General features: G+C 43.1%; 1 protein-coding gene across 3 annotated transcripts in view; it reads left to right on the top strand.

The window, feature by feature from the left end:
• The window catches only part of Pde4b (phosphodiesterase 4B), a 543,981-nt gene extending 530,269 nt beyond the window's left edge, over positions 1–13,712 (top strand). For all 3 annotated transcript variants that reach the window (XM_085686310.2, XM_048453171.3, XM_085686311.2), the window contains 8 exons: positions 2,459–2,637; positions 3,848–3,946; positions 4,091–4,255; positions 6,004–6,103; positions 7,946–8,100; positions 8,192–8,314; positions 8,974–9,156; positions 11,425–13,712. In XM_085686310.2, coding sequence (XP_085542436.2) covers positions 2,459–2,637; positions 3,848–3,946; positions 4,091–4,255; positions 6,004–6,103; positions 7,946–8,100; positions 8,192–8,314; positions 8,974–9,156; positions 11,425–11,790 — 1,370 coding nt within the window. In that variant the 3' untranslated portion in view covers positions 11,791–13,712. The remainder of the gene's footprint in view (positions 1–2,458; positions 2,638–3,847; positions 3,947–4,090; positions 4,256–6,003; positions 6,104–7,945; positions 8,101–8,191; positions 8,315–8,973; positions 9,157–11,424) is intronic.
• The last annotated feature ends 208 nt before the right edge of the window (positions 13,713–13,920 follow it).

Below are 13,920 nucleotides of genomic sequence, written 5' to 3'. Positions count from 1 at the left end.
GCCAACAGTGTCCCCATCATACTCCGACCACTAGAAGTGTTAATCCCCTGAGGGGTTCTTGCCATTTTTGAGTCTGTACTTCAGGTTGTTTCCATAGTGTGCTGGCTCAATGCTCACTAGAGGAAATTCCGAACAGGGAAGCCTGTCACTTGTTCCAGTGCTTGCATAGGGAAACACCCATGAATGTCACTTTTACCCCTGTGGGTACTGCTCTTCTTTGTTGCCCAGTTCCAGACAGAGCAGTTGTCCTGCTCGGTTACTTACGGATGCAGGGAACCTTTAATTAACCAAAACCAGCAAAACTGCTGGTCCCACTAGAGATGCTCCAATCTGCAGAGGCACCGGGGAACCGAAAACCCTTTTCCCCAAATGTGAAAAATGATAGTTGGGAAAAGGGAGGGATATTGTGACCTTTCATTTTCGCAAGAAGTGGTAGTTATTAGCAATGAAATGAGAGAGAGAAAGAGAGGAAGGGAATTTCAAAATTAAAATAACGTATAGTTTCCACACCAGCCACTGTGTGACAGGAAAAGGGTTTTTAACAGGAACCCAAGGCCTGGACCCTGGGCTATTAGGCCACTGTGGACAAAGTCGTTAAAGAATAAATAACTGTTGCGTAGGTTGTCCTTTGAGTTTGGACAAGTTGCTGACTTCATCCGAGAAGCGAGGGTGGGATTGCTATTTGATCCCAAATCTACTTCTGATCATCAAGACAGCAGGGGAATTTTATTTGAAAGTGTTAATTTAGTAGAGTTGGGTGGGGCCCATAAATTTGTCATTTTTTTTTTTTCAAATTTATTCAGTGTTATTTGACACTAAATAGTTTGGAAACCTCTAAACTAATAGAAATGACTGAAAGTCCTTCTCCAATAAGACGTTACAGACTTCTGAGCACCCAGAGGCCTTTCAGGGATGCTGGGGCTAGAAAATGCTAGGTTTCCCCCAACAGCTGGGTGGTAAGCTGTGTGTGAAGCTGGTCCTTTCTTGCTTTGCTTTGATGGAGTGTCTCCAGGGCCTGTCAGCAGACAGACGCCCCTGAGGAGGACACGTGAGTCTGCCAGCATCTGCAGGAGGCTAAAAGCAAATCCCAGCATGCCATGTGGAAGCATGCCATTTTCAAATGGGGATGTTCTTGCCGTACTGATTTTCACTGTGACAAGCAAAGAGAGATAAGGGCACCTTTGAGAGCCGAGTTAACTATTTCAGCCACAGGTTCCGTTGAGTTCAAGGGTGAAATGAGGCAGCCATGGAACCAATCAGTGCCTTTGTGCATCCGCAGGCATCCCCATAGCAGGACAGAGGTGATAAGCCCTCATGAGCATCCAGGATTCATCTCCCTACAAAGGGAAATACAGTATTTTATAGTTAATAACAGTCTACAGGAAAGCTTCGGCATGTAGGTAGACACTTATTTTTACTAATACTAGTTCTACTGCTACCTTGTAAGTTTGAAAGAAAACTAGCTGAGATTGTTATCAATAGTTAATAAACATAAACATATTAAGAACGAAAGTGCCTATTATGGATGAGAGGCCTTATTATTTATAAGCGGAATTAATAGGCACAAAACATGAGGAAATTGAATTATGGTATTATTCCGAACCTCAAATGGTAATGAACTAAAGCTTTAAAATAATTACTTGAAGGTTATGAACCATTTATTTTTCTAACATTTATACTCTTATTTAAACTGAGCCTGGTTGAAGCCATATGAATTCTTACATGGAATAAAAGAATAGAAATACAATAAAAAGAGTAGAACATAGTTTGCTTTTGTTAAACTAGGTTTGTGTTTTACAATGAACCTATTGTTGTTGTTTATTTTAAGATGGGGGCTCATGTAGCCTAGGCTAGCCTCAAATTCATCTTGTAGGTCTTTGAACCCTTGTCTTCCTGCCTCTGCCTCCTCTGTGCTGAAATTACAGGCCTATGCCACTATATCCACTAATAAACATTTTCTATTTATTTATTTATTTATTTGGTTTTTGGATTTTCAAGACAGGTTTTCTCTGTGTAGCCTTGGCTGTCCTGGAACTCGCTGTAGACCAGGCTGACTTCAAACACACAATGACCTATCTGCCTGTGCCTCCCAAGTGATGAATGTTTTATATACAAAAATACATTACTCACGTTAATGAATCATCTGTATATAAGTATTGATGCTCCACTTTAAAAAATATGAGTGCGATTCTAGGTAGCACTGAAAACAGAAGAACTGGCTAGGGTCTTAACTCTGCCACTTATTAGATATGTTACTTGGTCCGCTGGGCCTCAGTTTACTTCTGCAGGAACATGGAACGGCTCATATGTCTCCCCCTGCTTCACAGGACCATCTGCAGGTCCAGAGAGGTCATGCTACAAGAGTTCTGTATGAGCACATGGTTCAAGTTGTTCTGGATATTACTGTCTGCTCACTGGCACACGTGTGCTCAAAAGCATGTCCCCCCTTCTGTTGCAGACAAGCAGAATGATGTGGAAATCCCATCTCCCACCCAGAAGGATAGGGAGAAGAAGAAAAAGCAGCAGCTCATGACCCAGATAAGCGGAGTGAAGAAACTGATGCACAGCTCAAGCCTGAACAACACAAGCATCTCGCGCTTCGGAGTCAACACGGAAAATGAAGATCATCTAGCCAAGGTGTGCATGAGCTGAGCACGCGTGCATGCAGCTCCCCACTGCGCGCGCGCACACACACACACACACACACACACACACACACACACACACTCATGCCCGCCTCATTCACCATTTAGGAAAGAGGGATCGCATATGTCTAGCGGTTTAGTTTTAGGGAGAGGAAGTCGCTGTAGCCTCATGGTCCGTTGCGGGAGCACCTACCTGAAGTCCTTCTGTACTGAAAGCCGGTTCCTTTTTCCTTTGTAGAGGCTCAGTAATGCAGAGTTCCTTGTGGATACAGCATCCTGCTGTGGGAGACACAGAAAGTCCTAGGGAAAGCTGGCAGGCTGGGCTGCATTATCCCAGAGGACAGTGGGAAAAAGGATGTCACGCACCAGCAGGAAGGTCTGTCGTGATTGACAGGGTTAAGGATAGCATGAGGAGCAGTGACCATGCTGACCCATACACCAAGGCACAGTCACGGAGGAAGGGCCAGAAAATGTCCATTCCTCCTGTTGGAGGCCACACGGGTGCTGTCTCCTTGCTAGCCTGGTCGAAAGGTAAAGCAAGCGTTCCTCTGAACAAAACTTCTTCCTTGAGACCTGAAAACTAGCGTTAGAGAAAAATTAATTAAACATCAGGTCAGTCCCATGGGCTGTTATTCAAAATGAAATAAATTACTCCCCCAAGCAGATAAGTTTAGGAATACTCCCACAGTAAAGGTCTGAACAATATTCCTTCCAGGTCTGTGTGTGGTCCATTCACCCTAAGATATAACCCATACCAGGCAGTTAATGCTAAGTCAGGAGTGAGCTCTACACACTCTGAGTCTCCCTGACGTGACTTCAGGGACAATGAGCAAAGGGTGGAGGAATTTCTTGGACACAGTTATGCAGCTGTTGCTGATGGGCCATTGAGGAGCAAGGGGACCAACAGAGGGCTAGGACCAGCAGCCTGGGCTCATTCGAGGTGTCTTTGAAAGCAGCATCAGCTGAACACTGGTGTTTGGCAAGTGTGGGTATTTCTTCACGAAAGAATGTGCAGAAACCTGCAGTTACCGCCTTGAGGCTACCCAGCCCACCATTCCGACTCTTAGGCAACCAGACACTCTAAACAGATGCATGGAAAGACTCAACCACCAATTTCCCCCAAATAAAATCTCTCAAAATGTTTTAAAGCTTTTCAAAACAAAAAAACTGTTATTCTTAAATCCCTCTCATTTTGATTGCAGGAGCTGGAAGACCTGAACAAATGGGGCCTTAACATTTTCAACGTGGCTGGATACTCACACAACCGACCCCTCACGTGCATCATGTATGCTATATTCCAGGTGAGGGAGGCAGAGCAAACACTGGTTATCCAGGGGCACAGCTCTTTATGTTTTACAACAACTTTCCTCCTCCCAACAACTTTCCCCCCATTTTTTTTTTTTGGACATCCATTTATTCATGCCCTTACCCGTTTTACTCCATAGGAAAGAGACCTTCTAAAGACTTTCAAAATCTCATCCGACACCTTTGTTACCTACATGATGACTTTGGAGGACCATTACCATTCTGATGTGGCGTATCACAACAGCCTGCATGCTGCCGATGTGGCCCAGTCAACGCACGTTCTCCTTTCTACGCCAGCATTGGATGTGAGTATCTGTTTTGTATACCTATCCACCCCATTTTTAAGAGTACTGTAAATGTGCAGTACATTTATAAAGATGATCAACTGAATGACTCTGAGTACTGAAGCTCTTTTTTTTTTTTCTGGTAGTTATGGCATTCACCAATTTGGGTTAGTTATAAAAATAGGCTAGCACATCTACTTTCCTCATTTTTCAGTATCAGTGTAATGTTCTATTTTCCATCTTTTCCAACTGAAGATTCTTTAATTATCAGGCAAGGACTTGGACCCATGATTTATTTTCATCATATTCCTCGTAAGGGATACAGTGCACCTCAAAGCATCTTTTTTAGTGTCTGCCATACAGTACATATGCATGTATGTACTCATCTGAATTGCCCAATAAGTACTCATACCAGATCTCAAGGAGGATAAAATGTATATGTGATCTGAAATGTTCTATGTAGTCTCTGTTAGGGTTAAACATCAAGAGACTCATTTTCCTAGGAATTCAAAGTAGTAACGGAGAATCAAGAGCAGATGGGTTAATAAAGAGAAGCCAAGATAAATTGCTCCCCATACCCATACTGTGGAGATGTCTTTGACACTTCCCTTTATAGATCACGGTTTCTCATGGGCTACTATAATTAGTAATATGCCCAGCCATGCCACCTCTGGGTAGACGGCCATAGGGAGTAACCAGGTACTTCCAAACTGTCCTGCCTGCTGAAGGAAAGGACAGGCCAAGTCTTAGCCAGCCACTTTGGTAGACTCAGTTTGGGAGGGAGAGAAAGACTAACCTCTTTGCTTGATTTCCATATGATCTAAAAAAAGAAATCTAAGACAGCGTGGTAAAGTGAGATGGAGCTAGTAGTGCTTAATCCTCCTAAAGGGGAAGAGGGGGAGATGTATTGGTTCCACACTCATAAAGTAGGGTAGCACTATTCCCCTACTTATAGATAACTATTGTTTGGCTATAAATTAGCTATGAGTGTTGCAGACTTGAAAAAAGGAGTGTGGAATGCTTGGTGTGCAGTAGGATTGGTCTTTGGAGGAGAGGTAGAAAGAGGGCCAGCATTTGAACGAACAGGAGAGAGGCTTAAGAACCAGCAGCATTGCAGGCCAAAGAAGAACTAGGTTCAAATCGCATGGGCGAGGAGGACAAAGAGGCCATCATGACAGTGTGAAGGAGTGAAGTGTTGACACTGGGCTTCATTTCTTAGAAATTACTTAAATGCTTGCCTGCAGTAAAACTGCAGAGGACATGTGGATGGATTACTGAATGCATGACGCCCTGTGACCTCACTGTAAAATAAACCTTGGCAGCTATTTTATCACTTATCTTCCAAAGCTGGAGTCTAGCCTCTTCCATCCCTGGTTACTGAGTTATTTGTGAAGGTTGTTATCTGCCACCTTCCCAGAACCAGGCTGACTTGCTTCTCTGAGTGGTTACATAATCACCACGCTGCCATAAACCCAAAACACCAACGACAGGCATCCACACATACCATCAAAATTGCGCTAATGACTTCCCAAACCGCAGCCTCTATGGGACCAAGATGGGATGAGCTCTGGCCATCATCCTTCTCACACCAGAGGTTTCAGGGTGATAAATAGAGTCTTATCCTTAATGAAATCAACAGCCTGAGCTACTGTATAAATCAGCAATGCCTCTCCCAACAAGAGTGACATTGTGGTTCTTGATGCAGAGGAAACTGAAGAAGGAGACAGATACATCGGCTGTAGAGTTAATGGGCTCTTTTGACCCCACAGGCAGTCTTCACAGACCTGGAAATCCTGGCTGCCATTTTTGCAGCTGCCATTCATGATGTTGATCATCCGGGAGTCTCCAACCAGTTTCTCATCAACACAAGTGAGTCCACCACTGCACGGTCATTCCAGACCTTTCTGTGATTCACTGCAGTTCTTTTTCCTCCTAATGTTTTCATTACGGGTAATAACAAGGGCAATAATGAGGTAATCCTTCCATCCCATGAAAATTGCCCAGACCTTTCCTGGATACTGTGTCGAGCTTGTCAACACAGTGTTGGAGGTGCATGGAGAACATGGAGAGGGTCAGGAGCCAGCCATCCCAAAAATAAGCTCAAGAGTTTAGAAAAATACAATATGGAAAGACAGAACAACAGGTTTGGAGTTGCCCACTAGGACTAAGAAAACGTGGGACAGTGACTCTCAGTCTTCCTTGAGGTTAACACACACACAATATAGTAAGTCATTAGAGTCCCTTTGTTTTGGAAGACAGGCAGAGATGCTGGGCTTGAGTGTGAAAGCCTCCCTACAGAAGTAACATTCCCTGAAGGACCCTGGGTAGGTCTATACAGTTTAGGAGGAAGAGTCATTAAAAGTCCACACATTCTCGTCTGTCTACACTGCTTTGACTTCAGACTGGTGTGCAGCTGAGGGAAGGGCCTCGCTGGAGCAGCCTCGGGATCTATAGCTTTCCCCAGGACTTCATCATGCTCCCACCATCTGATTTGCATGCTATTGAAAACTCATTGTCTCAGTTAATGCTCCATATATATGTGCTGAAAGCCCAAGCACATTTTCTTTTAATAATGCTGATTATCCCGTTATCATCATGTTTGACATCTAGTGCTGACAGTTTGATAAAAGTGCTGTCTGAACATCCTGCTAGGAGAGACCTTCTGCTGTCCATTTTTGTCTTTATGTTCAAAGTATCTGAGTATCCCAAGCTAGGGTCACATTGGTTTTCCTTTTCATTTTTAACATTTTATTCTTCTACTGAAAAAAAATAAACCGCATAAACTTTGGATACCTGTTTCTTTGCATGGATTAATTTAGTTAGTTTAGCATGCTGGTAATTTGCTTCACAAGAGAAATAAAGCTACCTACAGTATATAAAAGCTTTATAAAGCATGCAAATCTATGCCCTTGACTACAAGGTTAGCAGAACCAGGGCATTTAAATGACATCAGAGAAAGCTATGGTCTATGAGGGAGAGACGACTAGTGTGCACTAAGAATGTCCTGCATCACTTGGCTATTATTCTTGGCTAAGATAAAGCATGATGTAACGAGTTTGATGACAGGATTCCTGTGTATGGTCAAAATAGAGGAAGAGCAGAGCTGAGGTTGTAGTTTGGGTCCCTAAGCATTGCAGTTTCTGATATAGAAACTCAGAAGACAGAAAATTCAATATCAACATTGTTGAGAAAAATGTTCATGCTTAGCTGTCATATTTATACATCCAAAAGCTACATTATTGGGGTAAAATAAGATTTTATGTCAATGCATTATCTTTTCTGAAAACCCAAGCTCATAGTTGCCGGAGGTTGGGAGTGTACATGAGAGTGAGCATAGTTTGAAAATCTTAATACATTTGATAATGCATCAAAGCATTTTTTTTATCTTATTTCTTTTCAAACGCAACATTCATGAAGACTTAAAGGAAATTGTAAGCTGAAATGAAAACATAGTTTATCTGATGTCAAATTATTCATCACATATGAAAGAGAAAAGGTCCTTTTGGACGGAATTTTAAGAAAGAGAAAACTCCTGTAATAATATCTCCTAGAATCACTTTATGCTCTGCTTTTCTACTGTGTAATGACCTACAGATGATAGCTCTTGAAATAATTTAGAAAGAGATAGATCTAATTTCACATGGAGGTAACACCAGTGTTTGGCTTCTACAATTTTATTGCATTTTTATTTTCGTCACTTTTCCTTATTAGATTCGGAACTTGCTTTGATGTATAACGATGAGTCTGTGCTGGAGAACCACCACCTCGCTGTGGGATTCAAACTGCTCCAAGAGGAACACTGCGACATCTTCCAGAATCTTAGCAAGAAACAACGCCAGACGCTCAGGAAAATGGTGATTGACATGGTAAGATGCTAGCCCACGTCCATTCCTTACATTTGCCATTCTCTCTCAGAGACTGACTTGATTACGAGTTTTAATTCTGTCTCTACCCAAGGTGTTAGCAACGGACATGTCTAAACACATGAGCCTGCTGGCAGACCTCAAAACGATGGTAGAAACCAAAAAAGTGACAAGCTCGGGTGTTCTCCTTCTGGACAACTATACTGACCGGATACAGGTACCTAATGTTTAACACGAAACAAAGCCAGACAAAAGCAAGTGGCATCTAGAAAAAAGAAGATAGAAATTTGGTTAGCTGGATGACCTAGTACTATAATACTATATACCTCTGGCATCCTTTTAATGCAAGTTAAGAAAATAGAGTTTAACTCTTCATTGAATTGCCTAGTTCTAAAATTGAGTTGCACTATCTGTCTGTTATAGGACGGATGTGACTATTGGTCCCCAAAACTCACATCTGAATATAAATTCCACCAACTGGAAGTTCGTTAGGTCTGTTTGGGCTAAACAAATTGTCATCAGCTGGTCTTTTTCCGCACATGGAAAATCTCGAAGTAATTACTTTGGGTCATTCTTTGCATTCTTTCCAAACTGAGGAAAGAAATGTTAGCAGAATTTGGCTCCTAATACCCCTTCCAGTTTTTAAGCTTAAAAAGTGTCAGTTTAGGAAAATATACATGCTTCTTTTAGGGGTTCTGGTGATAAATAACCAACCCTGGCCAGCACCATTGAAATACTGCTCTTTAGATGGGTGGATTGTAATTATATTTGACTAAAATGTTCTCGGTACAGAGTGTACTGGGGTGAGAGGGATAAGATGTTCTGCTGGTATTTATACTTAGTTTTATGGGATTTTCCACAACTTGATCATTTCAGGTCCTTCGTAACATGGTACACTGTGCAGACCTAAGCAACCCCACCAAGTCCTTGGAATTGTATCGGCAATGGACGGATCGCATCATGGAGGAGTTTTTCCAACAGGGAGACAAAGAACGGGAGAGGGGAATGGAGATTAGCCCAATGTGTGATAAACATACAGCTTCTGTGGAAAAATCCCAGGTATCTATCGATGCTGAGAATTTTTTTCAATGTTTTTATGAGCTGTACCAATGGTTCAACTGGAGAGTTCTAGCTAAATCCTTTCCTTTAGCTAGTGTGTGTGTGTCTGTGTGTGTGTGTGTGTGTGTGTGAAAAATTACAATTATACATTTAATTCCACTACACTCCACATTCGTCTTCTCCATGCATGGTTTCATGGGTAAGGGATTAAGCAAAGTTTACAATTGTCTATGACCTTATCAGAACCAGTGGACACTCCATCCCACTGCCTAGGTTTCTCCTAGTCCCCTCTCTATCTAGGAGTTCAACTCCTCATCTGCGTTCTCTTTTCTTTAGACAAACACAGTGTCTCCATTACCAAAGATGACAAAAAGCCCTGTCTTTGCAATGAAACTGAAAGTATCTTTTCAGTGTAAGGTACAGGAAAAAAAAGCCCAAATAAGCAACTGTCCTTTTGGTCCAATTTGTGATCTTCTTAGTGACCCAGCTGCCCTCCCCATCACGTGGAGACATCTCTCCAAGTACCATAATGTTGTCATCCACACTCCTGCTTCCTTCATGGGCTCTGTTAAACGTTGTATGCTCAGCCTGGCAAGAAGACTTCTTACTAGAAGTTCTCAGGATTTGGGGAGTTTTCTCATCCCAGAACCCAAGGAATAAAAAGCTAGCACTGACCTTTCATGAAAGTCTGAAGCATTTCTTACTAAAAGTGAAGCAAACAAAGAGAGGAAACGCCTGCGCTGTGCTATGTTACTCATGGTCACTCATTACTGTGAGTTTGTTTCTAGGCCCTGGAAAGCACTTTGAAAATGGCCTCAAAAAATCCATTAAACCATACGTAAAGAGATAAGATAGAAAAAGGAGTGGGTGGGAGCAAAGTAATATCTGAATCATCCAGTCAAATTCTTGTAACCAAGGCAGATCAGAGCTGTCCTGACTTTATGTGTCTTGCTCATTAAGTTAGGAAAGAACTATTAAAAGGTATACAACACACACACACACACACACACACACACACACACACACACCCAACCATACACATGCATGCATACATACCCCCCACACACGTAGACTCACATGTACATACCCATGTACACACACACACACACACACACGTACACATGGGGTGGGTGGGGGCAGAGCCTACATATGAGCGAAGTTATTATATATACAATATGAATATATTAAATGACTGGCCACATGCTAGAATATTGATTGAGGAAGGTTTCTGGCAGAGTGAAAAGGTAGTAACAACATAATGTCCCAAAGAGACCCTAGCTCATCTCCCTCTGGATCCCAAACTCAGCATCTCTCCAGCCCTACCTCCACCATGACAGGGGAATTCCATTCCCCCATTCAATGGTGCCTATTCTCTCTCTACCTGCCCCAATTTCCAATGTTTCCTGTTTGTCTGAGAGGGAGGTCAGCTTCAGGTCGCTCAGCTAGCTCCTGCAGGATGTATAGCTCCCGCATAAAGCACAGCAAAGCCCCAGCCTTGGGTTTTATGCTCTTGCACGCGGTCAAAAGGAACTGCTTAATTGTTTTTATTTTCCTTCTTTCTACTGATGGAAATGACTGTGTGCACTATGGAACCTAAACAATAGCAGCCATACCTCACAGAGGAGATATTTGTTTCTTTAGGGTTTGAATTGTTTTCAAGTATTTTATTATTACTATCATTGTTGTTGTTGTTTTATTTAAAATAGTCCTCTAGCAAAGGCTTAAGAAGTTTCAGAAGAGTGGAAGGTTGGCTTCTGTCATTTTGGGGCAGAGGAATATTTTAGAGTTATCAGGGAGAGAATGTTGATTCAGAACACTTCAGATGTAGGGCTTTCTTCAGAAAATGACTCACAGAATCCAAGTAGTGGCAAAGTCATTCCAAGTTACATTCCAACTTAGCTGGCAGACATGAAAGGAAAAACAGTATGTCGTGGGGAGATGAATACAGGCCTTGGAATCAGACAAGTGGAGACTAAGTTCCACATTAACCACTTATGAGCTACATGACCTCTGCACCATGTTCAGTCGCTGGGACTCTCAGTTTCCTCCTTTATAAACAGCGGGCACCAATACCTTGCAAGATTGATGGATGTTTGCCTATACTGTATGTAGAACAGGACCTATCATATGGCAAATACTCAAATAAACGAATTTCTTACTATTGGGTTCCCTTGGGTTAGTCTTCTTTCTTGACCCAGAATCCAAGACAATGTGCTAGGTTCTCAAGGGCCCGTGCAGTAATAAATGTGTGGTCCTCTTTTCCTCCAGGTTGGTTTCATTGACTACATTGTCCATCCACTGTGGGAGACCTGGGCAGACCTGGTTCAACCCGATGCTCAAGACATTCTGGACACCCTAGAAGATAACAGGAACTGGTACCAGAGTATGATACCCCAGAGCCCCTCCCCACCCCTGGATGAGAGGAGCAGAGACTGCCAGGGTCTTATGGAGAAGTTTCAATTTGAACTGACCCTTGAAGAAGAGGACTCTGAAGGACCAGAAAAGGAAGGAGAAGGCCACAGTTACTTCAGCAGCACAAAGACACTTTGTGTGATCGATCCCGAGAGCCGGGAGTCCCTGGAAGAGACAGACATAGACATTGCGACAGAAGACAAGTCCCCGATCGACACATAAGTTCCTTCGACGTGGAGATGAACATTCCACCTTTGACAAGCATGCCAGCTGAGTGGTAGGGCCAGCCTACCATGGCCAAGGCCTGCCCAGGACAAAGGCCACCTGGCCTTTTCCAGTTACTTGAGTTTGGAGCCAGAATGCAAGGCCGTGAAGCAAATCGCCCTTCCGTGCTGCCTTGCCTTGCCTGCAAGCTTGGCGGAGCCCCGCAGCTGTGTGTGGTAGTGAGGCCCGTTCCCATCACAGCGAGACAGCTTGAAAGCAGAGGCTACGAAGCCGAGAGAATGCTCTGCACTAGGTGTTGGGAGGCCGTCCCAACAGGCGACTGAACTTACTAACAACTTCATTTCTAACTCTCACCCACCCCATTGTCTGCCCACCTGTGTGCCTTTTTTGTACAACGTTTTCGTGTCTTTGAAACGCCTGTTGACTCTCTAGAGTTTAGTACCAACTTCTACACAGACACGTGTTTAAATTTGACACAAACAGTTTTTGAGTCTTTCTGGGAAAACAAAACCAGAAGGAAAGCAAACAGTCTCCCTTCTTTCTTGGGCAATATCTTTGGCTCTCCTCCAGTTAACTTTGGCAAACAGACAGGACAGATGCACTTCTAAGCACACGCCTCTTCTTCTTTCTCTTTGTCCAGTCGGACTCCAGAGTGGTCTCTGCAACTTCGATGTTTGCCTGCCTGGAGTCGTTTTCCCCTGTGAAATTCCTCTGCTTGGCTGTAAACTGATGGAGAAAGCTGAACACACCAAGGAGCCCGGGGGAAGCTGTGGGGTTTGCTATCCATCTATGTAGTGCTCAGTCACGTAGGCCGTGTGTGCTGCTGTGCCCCAGCCTCCATGCCTCTGTGACTCGCACGCCTCCTGCTGTCCCTTCCCTCCCACCTCTCATCACTCAAGTATACGACTTTCAACTTAATGCTGCCGTCTTTGTCTTGCACTGCCTTCCTGCACTAACACTCCTCTCCACTCCTGTTTATAACCGTGTATTTATTACATCATGTACATATTGTAATGTTTTGTAAGTTATTAATTTATATATCTAACATTGCCTGCCAATGGTGGTGTTAAATTTGTGTAGAAAACTCTGCCTAAGAGTTGCAACCTTTTCTCGTAATGTTTTGTATTGTGTATTATATAATCCAAACCTTGCTTAAGAGCAACATGAAGCCCCATCAGCAACGAGGACAGGAATGGCCATTGTTCCAAGGGTCTGCCCTTTCCTTGTCTGAGTCCCTAATCCTGCCCACCCCTTTGATGAGCTGGTTTTGCAAACAGGATTCTCACATTAGATACTAAATGGTTTATACTGAGGTTTATTTTGTACAGTTTGATAGGGGCTAGGAGCACTGGGATGCAGTTTTGACCCATGTTCTATCCAAGTCTCTGTACGCACGAGTTGGGTTGTCCCTGGGCTCTGCTCTAATTGTGGCTTTGGTTCTAAAAACACAACACTACATTCGCTCACAGATGATACTGAGTGTTCCCGAACTACTGACTTGGAAGAGCTAGCCTCCATGCTGCTCACAGGCAGGGGAGACGTGTTCAAATTCACCATGAAAGGAAACAATAAGACAATGTGAATTTTTATCGTAGAATGTGAAGTGACGTCGTAAATTATACAAATGTGAAGCTTCTGATAACACTTGTTAGGCCTCTTCCTGGTGTCAGTTTCAGTCTGTAAAATATGTGTCATGCTTCAGTTCAGCCTTGTGACATCGGTTAAAGAAAATGGCACACATGTGCATGACCAATGGGTTCGTATGTCTGTAACACTGCGTTGCTCCAGGTAGACATTATATTGTTTTCAAAGGTTTCTCACAATGTATGTTATAATATTATTACTATTATATATTGTGCTCAGATGCATTCGTAAGAGACTTTTATATGAGCTGAATAAACAAAAGCATGAATAGATTAGATTGTAGGCCCGTTCATTGCGTGGTCAGTTCTAACACATTACAGCAGGCTTTCTTTTTCTTCCTCTTCTTGACCTCACAAATAAAGCAAACCACTTTGCTCATCTGAATCATGACTGAAGTTTCAGAGTCTCTGTGTCCAAAATGTCCTGAGGCTCAAACATAACATTTTCTTCTCAGCCGATGTTCAGGAAGGAGGGTGGCGGAGG

This window comes from Myodes glareolus, chromosome 3, assembly GCF_982192425.1.
Source record: "Myodes glareolus chromosome 3, mMyoGla1.1, whole genome shotgun sequence".
In the NCBI taxonomy this organism is placed as follows: Eukaryota; Metazoa; Chordata; class Mammalia; order Rodentia; family Cricetidae; genus Myodes; species Myodes glareolus.
This window is presented reverse-complemented; position numbering and strand designations above follow the sequence as displayed.